General features: G+C 33.5%; 2 protein-coding genes across 4 annotated transcripts; one reads left to right on the forward strand and one right to left on the reverse strand.

The window, feature by feature from the left end:
* Nucleotides 1-556: 556 nt before the first annotated feature.
* On the forward strand, nt 557-9,840 carry LOC117123374 (beta-hexosaminidase subunit beta-like). Its single transcript, XM_033269266.1, has 12 exons — nt 557-1,128; nt 1,426-1,637; nt 3,535-3,600; nt 4,457-4,503; nt 4,736-4,846; nt 5,317-5,418; nt 5,957-6,264; nt 6,693-6,852; nt 7,476-7,662; nt 8,387-8,477; nt 8,920-9,024; nt 9,465-9,840. The coding sequence occupies exons 1-12, from the start codon at nt 947-949 to the stop codon at nt 9,544-9,546; spliced, it is 1,653 nt and encodes a 550-aa protein (XP_033125157.1). The 5' UTR covers nt 557-946; the 3' UTR covers nt 9,547-9,840.
* Nucleotides 9,841-11,099: 1,259 nt separating this feature from the next.
* LOC117123372 (beta-hexosaminidase subunit beta-like) lies at nt 11,100-21,475 on the reverse strand. Of its 3 annotated transcripts, none has more exons than XM_033269264.1 (12): nt 21,123-21,475; nt 20,633-20,847; nt 20,360-20,425; nt 19,555-19,601; nt 18,699-18,809; nt 18,137-18,238; nt 17,494-17,801; nt 16,825-16,984; nt 15,220-15,397; nt 13,706-13,796; nt 13,340-13,444; nt 11,100-11,810 (listed from the first exon to the last, which is right to left on the reverse strand). In XM_033269264.1, the coding sequence occupies exons 1-12, from the start codon at nt 21,425-21,427 to the stop codon at nt 11,726-11,728; spliced, it is 1,773 nt and encodes a 590-aa protein (XP_033125155.1). In that variant the 5' UTR covers nt 21,428-21,475; the 3' UTR covers nt 11,100-11,725. The 3 variants fall into 3 exon arrangements, with proteins under 3 accessions (XP_033125155.1, XP_033125154.1, XP_033125156.1); XM_033269263.1 differs by lacking the exon at nt 15,220-15,397 and adding an exon at nt 15,899-16,076; XM_033269265.1 differs by lacking the exons at nt 11,100-11,810; nt 13,340-13,444; nt 13,706-13,796 and adding an exon at nt 15,899-16,076 and having other exon boundaries at nt 15,257-15,397.
* Between the last annotated feature and the right edge of the window lie 1,098 nt (nt 21,476-22,573).

Genomic DNA, 22,573 nt, shown 5'->3' on the forward strand with positions numbered 1-22,573 from the left:
TCGTATTACTCTGTCCTCACCCATGAGTGATCTGCACTTATTCAATCGTAAATTGATTGCTCATACTCTGCTCTAAACACTTATGAAACGTAGCCCCTTACACGTTAATGCAAAATAAGTTCACAGTACAGGACAGTCCGGACCAAGAAGTCATGTGGTGGTCAAAGTTAATTAGAAGAGTTAGTGTTACTATTAAAACTAAATCATGTGTACAAAATATACAACTCAATAGGACCAGTGCTGAGTGTCTAATAATACTTAATATTGGAATCTCTGAACTAAATTAATATTATGCTACTGTCGTACAAGAATGGATTAACCTACCACATAAAAATGGGTCTACAATTAAGTCTACAAATATAGGCCTATTTCGAAAGCTTAAACAAGTTAATAAATAATAATGATAATAATTGTCGACTTTAATAACGCATATTGGCGGCAGAGTATTCCTTTCCAAAAGTGTCAAACTTAACTGACCAATCAAAACAGGGCCATGTATTCGCACTATCGAATAGGCGGGGTTTAGCGCAAAGGTTCATTGAAACGCTTCACTGGCTTTCTGACAAGACAAAACAAAACAAAACAACTCGAAGGTTTTCTAGGCTGGATGTTAATACTAGGAGGCGAAATGTTGATAGTATTATATTAGATCAAGAAATTTTAGACCCACTGTAGCTTTTAATCCCATAAGGGGTTAAACTGTAAGTAAGCTATTTGAATACACAAGGAAGGAACCTCGAAGAAGTTGACTAACCCCTCTGCCTGAGTGAGTTGTGGCTGTGCAAGTAAAAACAGGAAGCTTGCCGCACTCTCTCCGGAGAGCTGCTGCAGTTAAAGACACGTCGAAGTTTTTAGTCTAGCCTGCTGTAGGCTAGAAAGAACCTTTTTTGCTAGGCCTGTATCTTGTTTCTCAAGACTAGCCTAAGTAAACAAGGCGCCGGGTATAATGATGTTATTGATGCTTTTGTATAACTGTTGGTCGATCACATCTATTTGTGTTATTTCGTGGTTTAGCATTCCTTCTCTTGCTAAACCAACTGTGTTCTCAACTGTTGGCGAACCTTGGCCGATGCCTATGCAACGTACTGTGTCTGATATTACGTACAACGTATCTCCTGAAACTTTTTGGTGAGATATCGTTTCTGCAAATTTCACTGTAAAGTTTTAATTTCAAACTCATATCCGAGTGCCACCACTGGAAGGTTGTTGACCAGATGTAGCTACTTAACTTTAAGCATCATTACAACTTCTAAAAGTTATATGCAATATAATATAAATTTTAATTTAAAAAAAAAAATCAATGTATATTCAGTATATTGAACAATTTAATTATTTGAATAGTATGATTTTATAATGTTTGCATGTTGAGAAAGCATATTAAAGGTTGTGTTCCTGACAATTTGACTTTCACAATTTTTCTTGCAGCTTTAATCACGATGGTGTGAATTGTGACTTACTTCAACAAGCATTTCAGCGTTATTATAACATTATTTTCTATGGGACAATTGAAGCACCCTCACAAGAGGCTCTAGATGCATATCCTTTGAAAGGCGATGGTGAAAAACAACAGATAAATTCATTGATAGTTACCATGACAACATGCCCTGAGTATCCAAGTGATAATTCTAACGAAGAATGTAAGGGGACTTTGAAGTAATTGTATAATTTAGGTGTATTGTAATGTATTGTCGGATATTCTTTCTATTACAGTACTGTACCACCTACTTTCATTTGCTGTCAAAAAGCCAGTGCACTCTATAGTTGATTTAAAAAATATTACTTTGAAACATGATTCAAAAGAAAACAAATCAACCAAAAAATGTAAAATTATTGTTAGCAATACTGTAGACCAAAACGTTCTAATGCAAACAATCACAAAATTCCAACGTAACAAAGATAACTGTGTGTCTCGCATTATACCGTATTTATTTGAATATTTGAATAAATTCCCCGCATCGAATAAACGCTACCCCCCCCCCCCTTGAATGTGAGGCATGTTGTGGCAAAATGGGTAAGTTGTAGCAAAAATTGAAATTCAAGTTATTGGTACTTTCAGATACCTGTGTATGTGATCTTTAAAATGAGGGGTCATTCATTCAAATTGGACATTTCAAGCCTAAGTTATTGGAAAGTGAAAGTACAGTACTCTTAGAGTCAAGATAAACATGATTTTGAGTATGAGGCATGTTGTGGCAAAATGGCTAAGTTGTAGCAAAAATTGAAATTCAAGTTATTGGTATTTTCAGATACCTGAGTATGTGATCTTTAAAATGAGGGGTCATTCATTCAAATTGGACATTTCAAGTCTAGGTTATTGGAAAGTGAAAGTACAGTACACTTAGGGTTAAGATAAACATGATTTTGAGTAATTGCCTTTCAAAGTTAATTGTGCATACATTGTTTAATAGAATGAACTATGAAAAATAACGTTAAATAAACAATTTGTTAACCACTTCCAGAACTAATACTTTGGGACATGAGTAATAAGACATTAAACTCTTGATCTATAGTGAAAAACAAATTTGGATTTTTAGGCAATTTTTTGAGCTCCCATATTATATTATAGCTCATTTACTCAATACTGGACTGTGCGACAACTTAACCATTTCGCCACAACATGCCTCATATACACCCCCTCCAGAGCCTAATTTGGAATACACGCCTCCCTCGAGTAAAGATCACAGGCATTTATTTTTCTGTGAGTAAACGCCCCCCCCCCAAATGACTGTAAACAAAACTAATGGAAGCAACATCATTCTTAACACATTCTATTAATATTTTCTCCAGTAGAATTACATTCTTTCTAACCTGGTTGGGTTTAATAATCTGTAGTGTCACGCAGTAACACATTTTATTTTGACAGTAACTATGTGTTGTAGTTCCACATTTACTAAGAAATTAAGGGACGTTTACTTGAATATAAATATGTATCCATTTTAGACCAAAAAAATAAATGCCTCCCTCAAAAATCCTTCTTAACAATATATGCCCTGGGAAATTTATTGGAATATTTATTTATTCTTTCTTTATACTGAATATACACTTTCAATACATAGTACTGGTTTCCAAAGTGGTTCAGTTCTTAACTACAAAATTTTGAAAACAGATATATACATATGGTACAGTAACCAACAAAGATGAATAACTTAACTACAAATTAAAATAGATTCAAAAGGAACATTGAAAGAAACTTAAGAAAAATAAACAATTTAAATAATAAATATCGATATGCAAGGTAAGAGAAAATCAGGTTAAATTAAGATGGTATTATTGAGGATTTGAAATAGAATGCTCAAAATTTGAATAGATACGGTATGTAGATAAAATAACTATCTTACTTTTTATAGCTCAGGTTATTAAACATTTTTACTATTCTAATGATGACCTAAAGACTGTCCCCAATGATAAATCATATTGGGCTGCGTAGTACAACGAGTTGGGCTTTAGAATACCAAATTAAATAAAAAATGGCATCAAATACAGTCTGGTGAATTTCATAAATTGAACTGTGATATCATTTTTTTTTCTTTACAGATTCATTAACTGTACATGAAGATACATCAAACCTGGAGTCAGAATCGATATGGGGTGTACTACGAGGTATTCCTTAAATTCTATTTAATACATGTATTGCATTTGTAGAATATACAGAGCAAAGCAATATGAAAATTATTTAACAATTCAAATTTTGTGTTACTTTCAGTGTTAGCATATTAAATATTTTTGCATTATTCAGTTTTAGATTTGTCTATTACTCAATGTACAGTAAATTCGATATTTTCCATTAAATTGATATATTATTAATATTTTTTGTTTAACTCTAAACATAATATTGAGCCATTATTGATATACAGTATTATTATTTTTTGCTCTTAAACTCATACTATTTCAATCATACGTTAATTTCATCTTTTTATTGAATAGCAACAAATACTTGCTACATATTATGGTAGAATTTATTCATACATTTAATTATATAGTATGGAATTATTTAATATATATTGAATACAAATAATAATAATTATATTCTAGTGGCAACAGCTGGCGTAGCTGATCAATAATATTTGCATATAAACAAGTTCTTGTAATCATGAAAGCACCGAAGAGGGCAGTATAATAGATGCAGTAGAGTATATTGGCAACCGATAACTTCCACCCATACAAAAAAGATCTGTTAATCAGTGGTTGCACCAGGATTTGCCCAAGGGGGAGGGGGCTCCAAGGTTCCCGACAGGGAGCCGACGACGGTAAGAGAAATCTCACCAAAACGTTGAGACAATCAACCAGTGGTTTCACCTCAAAAACCAAATTTTTAATACATGGTGTACCAAAAGTTTTATGATTTATGTGTGTGTGTGTGTATGCGTGTATTTTATCTTATTTTTCTGTAATAGCACTACAGTATACTGATATATTGTCATCCCTATTAATCATATGTAATATTTAACTTTTGTAGGCCTGGAAACATTCAGCCAACTCATCTACATAGCAAAAGATGGGCGAGTAAGTACTACTATGCTATTGATAGTGATCTCACAATGGTGTATCCAGCAACAGTTTGTCTTGTTTTGACTGTAAAAACGTTTAATTTTTCAAATAATAAAAAAATCAGTTGCTTTGTGTTTTCATGCTTTGACTGTTATTTTTTTTTAAAAAGACTTTTAGGAATTATACTGTAGAGCGCTACCTTGCTAATGAGTCATTTATGCCCTTTTTTTTAATGTTTTTTCCTCAGCTGACAATCAATGCAACAGATATTGTAGATAGGCCACGATTCCCCTACCGTGGTTTGTTGCTTGATACGTCAAGACACTTCCTTGATGTGTCCAGTTTACTAAAAAACCTTGTAAGTTGTTCATAACAAAATTATACAGTTTTCATTATTATAATTATTGCTATTATTATTATTATATCCAGTATTTGCTTAGTTTGCATATTTTATGATTTAAAACTCCCAATAAAATTCTGAAAGTTAGTGAAATTATAAGTAGCTTGGGGATTTCACATATACAGATTGTAATGACAGGTACAGTATGAACTGAGAAACCATTGTCACAAAAAAAAAGTATAAAGAATATTTCTTAAAATGATAGTGAGATAACATAGATTGACAGATGAATAAAGGGGTGAATAGGTGGGTTAATGGATGGATGAATGGATGGGTTAATGTATAGATGAGTGGGTGGATAAATTGATAGATAGGACATAAAGATGGAGTGAGCACACAGGGAAACTTCAGACAGGTAGTTAGGTAGATAGGTTGAGAGGTTGACTTTTAAAAAAAAAATAAAAATTAAAAGTAATTTTTTTTTTCAGGATGCCATGGCATATAGCAAGCTAAATGTTTTTCATTTCCACATTGTTGACAATCCGTCTTTCCCATATCAGAGTTCAACTTTTCCTAACCTGAGTCAACAGGTAAGTAATTTAACAACAGCAAAACAAAAACTAATATAATAATTGTAACCAGCAATCTATACTCCATACTATGGAAATAATATTTGATTTCTTCTTCAAACATTTCAAATTAAAAAATCAGAATCAGATTTACATAAGGTTGAAAGCTCAAAGATTTGCTAACTACCAGCTGAAATTCAGATTAGATAAATTAGCATAAACACGTGGTAGAGTTGGATAGTTGTCAAATTTATTTGATTAATTAACAAAAGTTGATAGAATAGGTAAAATATAACAGGAATAGATTAGATATGTGGGTGCATTAATTACTAGAATAATTAAAAACAATAAAATATCAAATCAAATAAATTATGAGCATGGACATGATTAAATCTTGAAATTTATATGCTGTGTCCCAAATAGACTTTTATTTTATGATGTCAATCTTTGACTGAACAAAGATGGCACCATTGGGTCACCATGATTTTAGAAACTTCATAATAATGATTTAATTTACATTCATAAACCGTAGACCAATGTTTTGGATATTCTGTTTCAGGGAGCATATTCTCCAAACCATGTATATACTCAGGATGATATTGACCGTATTATAGAGTATGCCAGGGTACGGGGCATTCGTGTCATTCCAGAATTTGACACGCCTGGCCACACCGAGTCATGGCATGGGATTCAAAACTTGCTAGTCCCCTGTTATACAGACAATGTACCAAATGGCCTTTTTGGTCCTGTTGATCCAACTGAAGAATCTACATACATGTTCTTAACAGAGCTGTACAAGGAGATTAAAAATAAGTTTCCTGATGGGTTTATACATCTAGGTGGTGACGAAGTGAAACATACTTGCTGGTACGTACCTTAAGACTCAAGCTTGGCATGCACTGCACCGACGGTCATTGGCGACGGGGCATGCGCAACGCAATGTTTTTAATAATGCACGCCTCAAAATGCCACTGACAATCAACAGACTGTGTTACATTGATGGATTCATTGTCTGACTGTCGTTCGTGAGCTAACCACCTATCCCTACCACTATGCCACATTATATTTTTTTAAGGTTATATAAAAAGGAAATACCCAGGTATTATTATCCATAATACCTTCCCTTCTACTGTACGAAGTCACCACATCAACATTTATTATGTAATGTTGCCAAGGAAACCAACAAATTTACATTCCACTCTTTTACTCCTCCTCAGTGTAAAAAAAAAACAAATACAACCTATTTGTTAACTCAGGTGGATATTTATTAACCCAAGTGGTCAATTTTATTACAGGGCAAGTAATCCAAGGATAGTGTCATTTATGGAAGCTCAAGGGTTTAATAACAATTTCACCAAACTTGAGGGGTACTATGATGAGAGAATAACACAGCTTGCTGATCAAGTTGGATTAGATTACATCGTTTGGCAGGAGGTTATAGATATTGGTGCTAAGGTTTGTTATTAACGACTGTAAAATATTACAGCAGACCACCCACCACACAACAGGAGGCATGACATGAATTTTAGATAAAAGGAGGAGGAAAACAATACAAAAAAGTACCCAGGGGTGTTGTCATTGGGGGTGGGGGTGTATTTTCTACATATTATTAGACTCTAAAATTGATTAAAAAGCATTTAAAACCTCTAAGTTGTCATATTTTTCGAGAGCTTAGCCACCTGGAACATTTTCGAGAGATTTTGAGCGATGCCCGGTCATGCCAACTTTACTCTCGTCAGAAAATTCGGCCCCCTGTTGGGCAAATCCAGACGCCACCCCTGAGAGTACAGTGAAAAATTCGAAAGAAGATAGCAATATGACCACAGTTAACTCCATACCCAAGTAAATATGACAATATCATCTCATTATAGAATTTTAAAAATAAGTTTATGAATGTGTGCTTTAGAAAATTTAAGAGAACATATTTTTGATATTTGTGTCATTATTTGTACTGTTATTGCTTTAAAGAACATTGTGCTTTAAAAAGAACATTGTAGTTTAAAAATTTGTGTAAAAAGTAGATCATTATATCATATAATTTTCACACGATAAATGAAAATTATATAACTTTTCTTCAGGTCCCCCAAAAGACCATCGCACTTGTGTGGAAGGATGCTGATGGAGGGTATGTAGATGAATTAGCAAAAGTCACAGCAAAAGGCCATAGAGCAATCTTATCATCGCCATGGTATTTAAATCGTGTGAAAGACCCTCATACTGATCCCTGGAAAAAGTATTATAAAGTGGACCCTCAAAATTTTCCAGGTACAGTACCTTTTCAGTGTGTTCTTCATATCGTCGCTCACATCACAAAATAACACAAAGTAGATTGTGTTAGTTCGTGAAATCAAGAAAGCGCGTCAAAATACGCGCTGTTGTTGTTAAGGAATTTTTGTGTGGTAAAGAATACAAAATTGCTTGACAACCAATACGCACTCATTTTGACGCGCTACTGTGATTTCTAACACATACAATCTACTTTGATTGTGTTAGTTTGTGATGTGAGCGACAATATACAGTTAAACTTGCCTAAGTCAAATCCAAAATGCCATTGAAAAATTGTTCTACTTACAGATTGTTAATTAATGGAAAATACACCAAGATTGACTTAGAAACTATTTGACTTACCGGTAGGCAAGTTTAACTGTAATTGAAACATAATTAATACACTTACAGCCCGGAGTATAATGATGTGGCAATTTTAGGATAAGAGAACACAAAGAGGAAGATCATTTCTAAAGAATTTTTTATTTGTTTTTCACTCTTTTTTTTTTTTTAACTTTCACAAAGATATTTTCACTTTAACTAATGTAGATAATGATTTCTCGCATCTTTACATTCTATTTAGGATGTGAAGCACAATTAGCAGTCGGTGAATTAATATTATGCATGTCCGTAAAGTACACATGCAGTATTGTACACAGGCGCTTCCTATCAATAATTATGTACATATTTATTTTATTTTACTGAATTTTATTTTTCTTTCAAGGTACCAAGGATCAGAAGAAATTAGTGATTGGAGGAGAGGCCTGCATGTGGGGAGAATATGTTGATGATACTAATGTCATACCAAGGACATGGTAAAGCCCCGTTCAGACTATGACATTTTATTTGACAAGAACATGTGACATGCCTATATATGGTGATGATGACATCACATTATGACCATATATGGGCATACAACAGTTTTTTGTAAAAGAAAATTTGATAGTGTGGACAGAGGTTAGGAAGTAAAATGTTTTATGAAGTGTTCTTTCATTGCACTGGATTCTAGGAATATGTGGTTACACATTGTTTTCCATTTGTGTGACGTAATGAAGGATTAGAGTACTTAATATCACTTTTATATATAAATATTTTTGAACAGACGTTTACTTGCAAGGTTTCGGATATCTGGATTACTTATATCTATGGAGATTTTATTTTACTGAAAAATATTTGAGCAACTCAACTATTTTTAAGTTTAGAAGATGCATTTCAGTTATTAGAACTAGATCAAGTTTTTGATTCCTGATTTTGTAGGCCAATGGCTAGTGTGATTGCAGAGAGGCTTTGGAGCCCAAAGGATTTAAGAGATCCAAAAGCTGCAGCTTCACGTCTTGCAGAACACAAGTGCAGACTGGTATGGTAAGTATCAGTAAGAAAACAAATTTGGCATACGTAGACAGCCACAATGTCTCCATGACAAAATTTCTCGTGTGCAAGTCGCTTGTGTCCTTGGGCAAGGCACTTTATCTATATTTGTCTCTCTGTACCCAGCAGTATGGGTACCTGGTAGGATGTTGTGGCATTGACTGCACTAGTTTTGTGCACAGAAAATACACGCAAAACTAGTTATACTCCTTTTGGGAGCAAAGAAGTTTGCACTTTGCCCTGGTTTGCTGTTACCAGGGATAAGAATGCTCAGCGCCTTTGATTTGAAATTGGCGGTATTTAATTCTTTCACAAAAACTGCACATAGTTTCAACCCAAACATATTTTAGGCATGTATTTATTCTTATTTAACAATATTAAGATACATGAAGAGTAATCAGATTAATCATTTCAATTTATTTTGTTATTTTTAGGCGTGGTCTGCAAGCCCAAAGCATAACTGGTCCAGGGTTTTGTCCGCAGGAGTGGAACAGTAGAGAGCATGATAAATACTAAAAGTGTCTTTCAATTTTATAGAATTTTTACAGTATTACCATTTTAAACTTTCATACTATGGTATACCATAATTTATTTTATTAAATTAATACAAGTTATGATGGCAATAAATAAAAATACACACACACTTATGTTGAAGCAATAGTGTATTACATAAATGTGCTACATGTTTTAAGCCAGTGCACAGTGTGTCATATCACTGTCGGCCTATGAAACCCCTATCGGCTGCCTGTGAGTGCTTAACTCAACACAGTGTGCAGATCTTCGGTACCAGACTAAAGCATGTTGTTATTAAAAACGATCTGTTGCGCATACCTTGTTGCATTGTGTCTTCCTGTGTTGGCCGGCATTAGATGATACTTTACAAATGTGAGCTACCAGGACATTTGATACCATGCCAATTGCCTCATGTTTACACAGCAGAGGATCATCGTGATTAAGGCATTTACCTATCTTATGATATTGGTGTTAACTGGCCGTGTAAAGGTGGTTAGTAAATCTGGATAACACATCAGCAATTCCAATGATTTAGTAAACTCCACATTGCCACAGAGTTAACTGAGATGAGAAACAGTGCGAAATAACATTTTTTGAAATACAGCAGTAGTACTTAAAAATGTTGTTTTTATCAATTACATACATTTTAAACTTTGACAAAAGGTTTCAAAACAAACAACAATGCACACAGTTTTCAGGTCAGTTCTAATCTGGTACAACCGATGTATTTATCGGAGTCAAGTCATCGTGTAGACGCTCAACTCGATATCATTGGTGTTACTTTCCGATAGCAAATTCCTATGTAACATGACTCACATAATGTGTTCAATAGATAAATGTCTGCATTCTGAAGAATGAAAATCAATGCAACAGCAAGCAAGTATTGTTTTTGTTGATATGTTTTTGTTTGCTTTGTGCTTGTGTAAATCTTCATAAAAACATAAATACAGTGGACATTTTTCCATGAAACGGGAAATATATCTTTTAACACTATGGCCAACCCCTATTATAGTTGACACTATTTGAGTGTGCGAACATTGGTAGGTGGGCGGAGCTTATAATGACGATCACCTACGGAAGTGGAAGTTGACCTTACTTGCTGTGGGCTACAGCGCATGCTGTGAAAGAAGAAAATACCATGCCAAGAATGTATGAAAAAATTCTGGTAAGCCTAAAGCATGCCTAACATGGTATTGCGTTGCAGCTGAAAAGTTTACCCAAAAACATGTGTTTTCTGAACGCCAACCCTATAACAAATCCGTGTTAAAACACGCATTTTTAGAACGCGTTCCTAACCATGTTTTTGTTTTTTGGCCCGTTTCTGCTGGGGGAAAACACACATTTTTAATAACCGTTTAAAAACATGTTTTTTTGCTCAGCAGAAACAGACTCTAAGTCAGTTTTTGACGATTGCACATCATTTATTATAAAAAAAATTTTGATTTAACCAGTAAAGTTAAGTCTATGCAGACAATACTCTTATGCATAGTCTGTTGGTAAATCTGGAAGATATTAGTAGACTTTAAATTACAAATTAAGCGATTCAAACAATTGAATATTTTTCGTGTTTTTTAGATCAAATCTTTTTATTCACAATGCAGAGCAACTTGTGAACATACAAAATATTAGTTTTTAAACTTTTGTATAAAATAGATTTATTTAATTTATTTTAAATGATACTAAATTATACCTGAACACTATAAATCAATGTTGTCCATAAATTTGTTAACTTAATCATAATAGCGTTCTGAATCACTGAAATACATACAAATCATTATGGTATCTATGGTTATTCAATACAAAAAAGTTAGCTGCAACAGTAAAAAAAATACTACAATAATCCAATCCATGTTAAGGAACTTGTGTAAATGACAAAACAAAATATTATCTGTGGTAACACAAAGGACAATATAATTCATAGCTTAATGTAATTCAAGGCAGGTACTGAAGACTTCTGGAATGTTGTGCATAAGTTTGTTAACTTAATCATATTAGTGTTCTGAATCACTGAAAAACATATCATTATGGTATCTAAGATTATTAAATACATCAAAGTTAGCTGCAACAGTTAAAAAAATACTAGAATAATCCAATCCATGTTAAGGAACTGATGTAAATGACTCAAAACAAAATATTATCTGTGGTTACACAAAGGACAATATAATTCATAGCTTAATGTAATTCAAGGCAGGTACTGATGACTTCTGGAATGCCATTCGTAGGAACAAAACCCAGGTCCTGTCACTGGCTCAGCTTGGATTCCTCGCCTAGAAAATATAAATCAAAAACAATTATGGTAGTATAATGTTGTTTATTCAACATACAGACTAAAGATTTGAAACTTATGTATGAGAATTTCACATCTTAATCTACATTTTATATTAAAGAAACACTACACTAAATTAACTAAGGATTAGATGAAATTCTTCGAAGAATTATGATAGTATTATGCATTCTTGTCAATCACAGAATTCTCTCACATTATTGCTCCACAATACTGTCAACTACATATTATTATTATACACATTATTAAAATACTTATTAAATATGAATGATAAATATTGCATTCATTATTGTTTTCCCTTTATTATTTATGAACATAATTTAAAAGAGCAGCTTATCTCAGTCGGCTAATCTGATGGTAACCATTGTGTGTGCGTTAAAAAGAGGAGATCTCTTGGTCCCCGGTTCAGTTCCCATCATTGCCTCTCCTTGTGTTTCAGCTGGAGGGGATGAAATACAATTTACAATAGCGCACCGTCTTTCGGATGAGACTTTTAAGCTGTTGGTCCCATGTGCATTTATGACCCATGTTCATGTTAAAGAATGCAGTACACTCTTCGGAAAGAGTAGGAGATTGTCTCCCGGTGTACTGCCCAGTCACCACCAGAAGGACCCCACTGAAAATATGTATTCTAGACTTCTGTGGGCTATCCTTGGTGTTTACACCGAATAAATCCAATCCAATATCATATAATAATTTTTATTGAATTAACTTTTTTTTCCTTCTCATCCAAGAGCTTATTACAGGATGAGAGTAATGCTGCATAATGTAGGGTGCAACTCTGGTAACAGAGCAATGATCTTGCTCAAGTAAGGATATCGTAATAATGCTTACAGGGAAATGGTTTGACTACAATGCTAAAATTATTTATACCTGACCATCCGGCATCTGTGCTCAGCTAGTCTACCAGTGGCTGCATTAGCATCTGTTAGATCTTTGGAGCTCCATAACCTCTCACCAACGGCACTGGCTCTTGGCCTACAAAAATGAAAATAGGACTACAAAATGACTCAATACATTTTTTAACATTTCTCCATTTATTGCTCAATCTTTTTTTCTCTAACACAAGTACACACAATGATGGATATATTCAGGGCAGATCAAGATATTAAAATACAACGAGCACAGGGCAGTAGTTTAAAAATGTCAAGAAAATTTTGCAGCAAAATAGGAGGGCTGAGAAGCACATCACTTCACTATGTACTAATAATTTAGATTATCACTATCATTTAGACTTACCAAAATCGTTGAATGATATTAGTTGTATCAACATATTCAGCCCACATTTTTCTTTTCGTTCTACTGTATGCATTTCGTATGCCTGTGTCACTGCATTCAAAACACAAACATAAGACAAGTCTGATTATAGAGCTTAAGCCAAGCACACATACTGCACCAACCGGTTGTCAGTAGATGCAGTGCGGTAACAGAGCAATGATCTTGCTCAAGTAAGGATATCGTAATAATGCTTACAGGGAAATGGATTGACTACAATGCTAAAATTATTTATACCTGACCATCCGGCATCTGTGCTCAGCTAGCCTACCCGTGGCTGCATTAGCATCTGTTAGATCTTTGGAGCTCCATAACCTCTCACCAACGGCACTGGCTCTTGGCCTACAAAAATGAAAATAGGACTACAAAATGACTCAATACATTTTTTAACATTTCTCCATTTATTGCTCAATCTTTTTTTCTCTAACACAAGTACACACAATGATGGATATATTCAGGGCAGATCAAGATATTAAAATACAACGAGCACAGGGCAGTAGTTTAAAAATGTCAAGAAAATTTTGCAGCAAAATAGGAGGGCTGAGAAGCACATCACTTCACTATGTACTAATAATTTAGATTATCACTATCATTTAGACTTACCAAAATCGTTGAATGATATTAGTTGTATCAACATATTCAGCCCACATGCAAGCCTCTCCACCAATCACCAGCGACTTCTGAGCGGCAGTTCCTTAAGTATTCAACAGAAAATTATTTAGTTTACAAGATTAGACAAATTTGATACTCAAATTCTGAGAATTACTTGATTATTTATAATTACATTAATCAACATAAAAAGTTAAAATGTTGGTAGTTTGTCCTACAATTATTATATTTCATTGACAATTAAAAGAATTAAACGTTAGTGTGTTGTCAATAAAATAATGTTAGACAATGAAGAAACCCAATATATACATATTTATACTGTATCAATAGCAAAATGTGTAAAAACAGAAATTACTTTTTTGAAGATGGTTAATTGAAGAGGGAAGACAAAATAATTCAATGACTTGATTTTGAATGCTGTGACTTCTTAATATTCTCATTGGTAAAACACACCAAGGTTTGCTATGAAAGTCTTTACACATATCTTTGCTCACATCACGAACTGGCACAATCAAAGTAGATTATGTTGGTTTGTGAAAACAAAAGCACTCCGAAATAAGCGTGTATTGGTTGTCAAGCAATTTTGTATTCTTTACCACACAAAGAATCTGTAATTTTAACAGTGCATATTTTAACACGATTTTTTGAACTTTTTCACAAACTAACACAATCTGCTTTCATTTTGTTAGTTTGTGATGTGAAAAACGATAAAATTATCTCAATTTAAGTGAATTTGGCAGTAGAGAAACAATCACTTGCTGTTTTCCAAAGAGGAAACTGCATAATTACTTTACATGCACATTAACCATATTGCATATAGAATATTTTGCTAAAAACAGTGCGCTATCATAACAAAACAAATGCAGCAATGGATTGGAACAAGAATCCAAAGGTCAGAAAGAATCTCTACGGTTCAGCGCACACACAAAATGACCACCACCAGTTTAGCCGACTAAGTTATGATGCTGCCACCCAAGGCAAAGTTAGCTACAGAAGCAGATAAAAAACTATTAGCATTGCTAAAATTTGCTGACTTTATATTGGTTTTTAGAATAATCAATCATACAATGCTGATTACTGTCTGTGTCGAGAAAAACAAATATTTACAGTAAGCTCTGTCAACAGTAACTGCATATGACCATGGAGGAAATATATATATTTAATTTATTTCCTCCTTGATATGACAAATACCTTTTTTTGCACATATATATATGGGTATGATATAATAACACCATGCCCATATATGGGTGTGATATGGCAACATTATGCCCATATATGGGTGTGATATGACAACACCATGCCCATATATGGGAAGATCACAGGTATTTTTCACATAAATCTCAAAGACAAGAGTTTTAAATAAGGATGGTGTTTTTCAGAAATATATATTGTAAGCGTATATCCATACAACTGTTAGGTATTAGTTGCAGAATTTATAAAAGGTGCATTGTGGAATATTATTCCAAATATTATTTTTTATAACCTCATGGCATCTAATGTCTTCTCACCATTAAAATTTTGAGGGTCAACTTTGTAAAACGTTTTCCAGTCCTGACTGAACATGTTGAGAAGGCGGTTTAGATACCAAGGAGATGAAACCAGAGTTCGATAACCTTTGGCAGTGATTTTAGCAATCTCATTTTGATATTTTGTCTTCCAAACATGAACAATAATATCATCCCCAATCTGGTTATGAAGAGAAAGTTATGAGGTATAATTTTTAATGTAATGATGACGGGAATCGGGAGCAAGCAAGTTTTATGCATAATAAGGAGCAACATATTAAATGTATAAACAGCCCTGTATAACAAATACTTTGTTAATATTGAATTCTTTTTGTCAGTTTTGTTTTATTTCTGTTCCTTGTATTATTATGGATATAATAGTAAATCAGTTCATATATGACTTTTTTTGTGCCAATAAGTTAAAATTTTGTTTTTAGCTTGGTTTAATCTGTTTTTTATTTACTAGTATTTTATATAATATTGCTGGCATAAAATGACATGAGGTAAACATATGGATATATTACAGATTGCCGAACTCTACATACATTGTACCAATCTCATTGACAAATATATATATCAGGGAAAAAATAATTATAGAGGGCAGTATACATATTAAGATATTGCTCCTCTCATACACACTGGTACAAAAAGGTGTGTGATAATTCTACATTATAAGGTTTACCTGTAAAGTTCTGAGGGTCTACATTATAATAGGTTTTCCAGGCTTGAATATATGGGTTAACAACATAATTCAAGTACCAAGGAGATGACAAAATTGCTCTGTACCCTTCCTTTGTAACCTTTGCCATCTCTGAAGTATAGCCTCCCTTCCAGACTTCTACAACTGTATCATTTCTAACCTACACAATAAGTTATAGTGAAGTTAATATAATAAATATTACTATGCATGAGATATATTTACCTAATCATGGATTTACTTAAAAGTTGATAAAAGTTAGATAGAGTTAATTTCAAACACCATTGCGACCTCTAGAGTACATGCTAGTCACTTTCATCCCACATTGTGAAGGCGTACTCAGTTGTCCATGGAAGAAGTGTCGCTGGTAGGACTATGCCATGCAGTATACCAACGGCCTTTGTGGGACAATGGAAAGACAATTGGCTTGACAGCAAAACCACGGGTTGAATGCCTGCTGCAGGCACTTTTTATACACATTTACTGCACAAATTCCCTGACGAGGGGTCCAGACCGTGGGGGAAAAATTGTGTTGATTATGGTATTCTTTATTTAAAAAGCATAATTTGATAGAAAACTATGCAAGTTAAGAGGCCCCCCCCTATCGGGGCTACTAACCACCTGTGGGAGGTAACAGCCCCCTGTTGGGGAAGATCTGGCACTACCACCGCAACCCATACGATCGTAATAGTATACAACACGGAGCACTGCTTGCACTAAACAGTTTTTAATCCCTAAAATTTGACAGCTTAGTAAGGCATTGTACTTTCGGCGGTCAAAATTTTATTTTTCTCCGACAACCTTGCTGGAAATTGCTGGAGGTCCAGAGGTAGTCCTCTCCCCCTGGACCCCACCCCCAGCGTCTCCCCTGTTACTGAATATATATAATTCTGTTATTCAAGTGATCTTACTTTGACCCCATTGTCAATGACCTCTTGCCAAACCATATAGCCTGCTTTGAGTTCACTCATTATCTCTAGTAAATTCTGCAAGTAGTACTCCTCTAGTTTAGCATAGTCATCATTAAACCCCTTCTCTTTCATGAAGGCTGTGATGGCAGAGTTACTCTTCCTGCATGAAATAGCAATTAAAAAACTTGTTATTCTTGTAAAAAATAAATATAATTTGTAGGTATGTGTCATACAAATCAATTATGATTATTATTAGCATCATCATCATCATTATTATTAGTGTTGTTGTTATTGCTATCATTGTTATATGAGGCAAAAAAAATAGAATGTAAATGATTTAGAATGAAATATGTGATGAATTAGATGCATAATTAAGAATAGTAACTGATTGCAGTTAAACTGACATTAGCTTTCTATGGCTTGTTTTGCCCTAGGTGAATATCTTCGTGTGAATCGAAAGTGTTGGTTCACTTCCTGAGCTCTGATTGGTTGCGCATTTTTTCGCTTTGCAAAAAGTAGAAATAGTTCAAACTAATGATTTCGCTGAAGTGAAAAACTCTGACAGAAATCTGAAAGCACATGCGCATGAACTGACGCTTTCGATTCGCGCGAATAAGTTTGTTTAGTGAAAAACAAGCTTAAGGCTTGTGAATGAATCCAATTAATTACCAACAATCAAAGCTGACTTCATCTCCCCCCATGTGGATATAATGATCAGCATATTTAGCGACAACTTCAGCAAAAAAATCCTTTAAGAAAACATAAGTAGAGTTTAGGGTCGGGTTAATAGGTCCAAATGTCCCGGTTGGCTTTCCATCTTTGTAGCATGGCGTTAAAAGGTCCTTGATGGAGCCCCAGGATTGGGAGTGTCCAGGGGTGTCGTACTCTGGGACTACACGAATTCCACGTTCTCTTGCATACGCAATCACAAGGGAGACATCATCTTGTGTATAAATATGCCGTTGGTCGTATGCACCCTAGAAAATTTAAAAGAGCGTTCATGAAAATTAATATGAAATTGAAAAAATTAATTGAAAATTAATTTGTATAGTGCAAATGATTATTCATATTGTGAAATAATAATCAGTAAAAATGAATTACATGATTTTCAGAAGTTTTTAATTTCACTTTTCCATGTACTATTTATGAGATGTTGTGTGTGCAATCCTGAATTATCTTTACAAAAATGAATAAATATCAGGAAAATAATAGTTATATAACAAATGAAGATTGCATGGCAATCAAACATAAAAATAGTATTAGTTTGTTCTCAAGAGATAGCTTTCAAAATGAACATGAAAATATTGCTGACCTCATTACTAAGTTCAGGAAATTTTGAACTTTGGTATGGGAATGATTGATCATCCACAATATGCCAATGGAAAACATTGAATTTATTATATGCCATGGCATCCTGAAAAAAAAAAATTTTTTATAAATGTATACTAATTTTCGTTTCATTTTATTCAATACCAATATCGCAGTCGAACACGGAATTAAATGATACTTACAATAATACAGAACAGTAATACCCTAATAGTTTATAAAGTACTGCCAAAAGTAATTCAATGTTTCCTTAATATAACTGTTTAAATAATCAAATTTGCTGTTTATCTTCATTTAAATTTTAATCATTTTCAAGAAATTTATTTATTCTGTTTTTAACGATTTTACACTTATTTAAATTTCACTGAAGTTGCGCTTGTTAGTTTTTTTCTGTGTTTTATGTTCCATTCCTATTAGAATATGTTGTATTATCCAATCTGTTATACGATTGCAATAAAATGAATCATGAAAAAAAAACTAAGTTAAAAAAAACTGGTAAACCTAGACATATATTGCTGTAATAATCTAACATTAACTAATTTGCTTACCAAATTTGCAAGTAGTGTGGGAAGTTCAATGAAATGTCTTGATGTATCCAACAAAAGGCCACGGTGAGCAAATCGTGGGTAATCTGTAATCGTTGTTACATTCACAGCCAACTAGAAAGTGTACAAATAGGTTTTTTTTCTTATAGATGAAGTAAGTCCATAAAATGATCTGTTTTATACTCTGGGTATACATAATTCTTTCTGCCACACACCTAGTAGAGAGTGTTTGATTATAATTTGATTGTTTATGCAAAGAGTACGGAATTGCAAGAGGTCTGACTTTCTTTATTTTGTATTTGTATCTCTGGATCCGCCCCTGGTTTATGCTTGTTTTAGCCATCTGATCACATTACTAGTGTGTCTTTCATGTGTCTTGAAAGGCACGTCTGATGAAATATTCGTAATTTAATCATATTTATAGAGGGCGATCCTTCCAGCGTATTCTGAAAGGTTGGCTGATATTCAGGGGCCCTCAACAATAAATGAAATAAAGTGACGTCTTATAAACTACAGTAAGTCTAATTACAAAGTGTAGGTGGTGGAGATATGTATCTTTTACTGTCACAGGAATTGATCCCATACTCTATATTAATCGTGAATCTTGAAAGCTTAAGCGCTACATACCATATTATACCAAAGTTTCTGACTTTGTACCAAACAATACATTTCTTTTTTTCCCCAACATACTACATTAAACAATAAAAATTATTTACATTATGAGAAGGTAGATTTTGAGTCAGCCTAAATAGACACACCTTTAAAAATATATTATTATGTAGTCTAGAATTATATTCATCAATACCAAAGCAAATTTATGTATTTTAAAAAACTGTCATAACCTTGTCCAAATACCTACCCCTCCATCTGATGATTCATAGATAATTTGACTGAATGTCTCTAAACCTAAAAAAAAAAAAATATATATACAGTAAAAAAAAAAAAAAAATTATACAGTACAATATATGATAATATTAATATTTGTATACATAAATCTTTAATGACAGCTGCTTCATTCAGAGAGAAGTGGAGCTATGGTCCATGGATAGGTTGCTTGCCTTCATATTTATTTTCACTCCAGATTATCAAACTGCATTCTTTAATTTGATTTTTGTGTCTACTGCCCTCAGGCAGTAGACACTTTGCTATCCTGGTCAATCCGGAAGCGTAAAGTTGACATTGTGAGCGTGAGTTGACATTCACAAAAGTGTGAAGTAAGAATCCGGAAGTGTAAAGTTGACATTATGTCACATTCGTGATGTGTGATATGACGTGATTTTACTACTCTACTACACGTAAACTCGGTCGTGTGTGGTACGATGCATTGCTAACCAATTTGTCATCATCTATCAGGCGCACAGTTCCGGAAGTTGGAAGTTAAAATTAAATCGAGTAGAAGTGGTTAAACAGGTCTACAGTTGAACCCACGTCGAGAATGTTTTGCTTCTGGTTTTTCCCGTTGTTTTTTCTACCCTAACTCGGTTGTTTTGGAGTTGCAACAAAAAATTTCATTAATCACTTTCGACATCACCGTTTCTATTAAATTTGGCAGTAGACATACGCTCCCATTGGGAGCCTACATTTTATTTGAAAAAAGAAGAGCATCTATTAAAGCATTAGTAGTTTCCATAATACAGTTAATTTGAAGTTAAAATTAACTATACCTCTAAGAACACCCCATATAGATTCTGCCTTGAGTCTAGCATTACCAACAGCAATAGATATTGTATCTGAAATAAGTAAAAAAGATTCATAGTAGCATACCTTTTATAGAGAAATTGAACCTGCTATGAAAATTGAAAAAAAAAGTGGTTGGCTTGCAAGTTTTAGGCAATAGGTTTCACTGTATGGCTTTCACATTTATCTTCTGCAACAGATGTATGTCTACCCTAGAATTTAAGCAAGGTTTACATTCATATTTTTTTAAAAATACATACAGTTTTCATTTGAGGACAGCGTTGGGTACTCTGGACATGTTTCCATGGTGACAATCAGGCTTGATAAGCTGGTTTCATTGGCTGTAGGTGATCTCCATGGGTATGCCTGTTTTTTGATGACTTGAGGTGTTTCTTGAGTTCCATAAAAGATTACATTGTAGTAACGTGTGAATGCTGTTTGGAGCAAATCACAATTTTTACTGTCAAACGTGAATCTGCAAAACAAAAAGAGAAAATAATTTGATGCTTAATAATAATCCTAAATATTGCAAAAATATAATAATGTTATAATTTTAAAAAAATAACTGTAAGCTATTGGGTCTGATGTGAATAGAAAGGAGTGCTTTCATTAAATTTTTTACACTGCAGACATGATGGATGGATAAATAAATAAGGGCTCCTGGAGAAAGATGAGCCAAATGCAGGATTATTTTATTATCAACCATATTTTTTACTTTTTTACATATTTAAAACATGATAATAAACTCACTTAAATGACTCTGGTTTGACTAAGATTAAAACATCATTTGTTGTTTTCAACTCGCGGGGTAAAGGCCATGGGGCCCCGCGTGTTGGATCTAGCGTTCCGACACCGCCGTTTTGCCCATGGGCAGTCATCAAATCATCTAGGCCTAGGCCTTCAGGGATCCTATCTTGATTTTGACGAATAACTTCTTGAATGTTCCTAAAATTGTTAATTGTATCATCGTATGGTTTACTAAAAACATGCTCGTCCAACAAAATACATCCAAAAAGGAATACAACAGCTAATTTATTAGCTTTAAAACAAGACATTTCTAGACTGAGCGGAACGGGCGTGTTGTGGTCACGTGCTGGTACGTTTATGGATCATGTGACATCACAAAGTAAACAGAGAAATGATACTGAGCCACACTGTGCGCTGATTATGCAAGCAATTATTACCATTTTAATAACTACGATATTCTTGATTAGTAGTGATGAGGGACGAATTAGCAGCACTGCGGGCAATATGATATTCTTTTGTACAGTTTTTTTTTTTATTTTATTTTAATCAGAAAAAATACGACAGAATAAAACAGAGGTAGTAGGCCACATAACTAACTCGTTGATTTACGATTGGTTTTATCAGGGAGTTGTTATTTAGAATCTAAATCTAAATCTAAATTGTTATCTAAATAACAACTCCCTGGTTTTATAACTTATGATATTAGGCCTCTTACTACTACTACTACTTATATAATAATAATAATTGATGATGATTATAATGATGATTATGATATGATGATAATAGTTTTTTTAGTTCCCGTTGAAATTGTTGAAGTTACAGTAAAACCTTTTATACTCCAGTAGTAAAACATCATTCTTCTTGTCCAGTTTAAAGTCGCACAGCCCACCAATTTACTCTTACGTACAGCTTGGTGTTCGGTGACCCATTGCTATATCAACCCTCATCATCCTCATCATCCTCACCACCACCGAAATTATCATCATCATGTCATCATCATCTTCTATTTTATTATCTTATTATAAGTGTTATTACTATTTATACTACTACTATATTATTATTATTATTATTATCGTAATTATTATTACTATATTATTCTTATTTGTGTTAATGATATTTTTATATTTTTATATTGTTTTTGTTAATTTGTTATAGGCCTAATTATTGTTGTTTTTATTGCAGAAGCAGATCAATATTTTATAAGACACCCCTAACTTAAATTGTTATTCAAGGTTCAAGATGCTTTTATTGTCCATTAAAAATAACAGAAATTCATTTGAAAAACCAAACAGAAGTTAAAAACTGTGCACTCAACTCAATTTAAAAATCGCCATAACATATGTAAAAGTAGAAAGTAGAAATATATAAAAATACTACATAATTAAGACAAATTTAAAAACACTAAATCATTCTAGAGATTTGGCGTTAAAAAGTTAAAAATATAAAAATGTTTA

This window comes from Anneissia japonica, unplaced genomic scaffold, assembly GCF_011630105.1.
Source record: "Anneissia japonica isolate Jap-2015-1 unplaced genomic scaffold, ASM1163010v1 scaffold287579_len849171_cov184, whole genome shotgun sequence".
Classification (NCBI taxonomy): Eukaryota; Metazoa; Echinodermata; class Crinoidea; order Comatulida; family Comatulidae; genus Anneissia; species Anneissia japonica.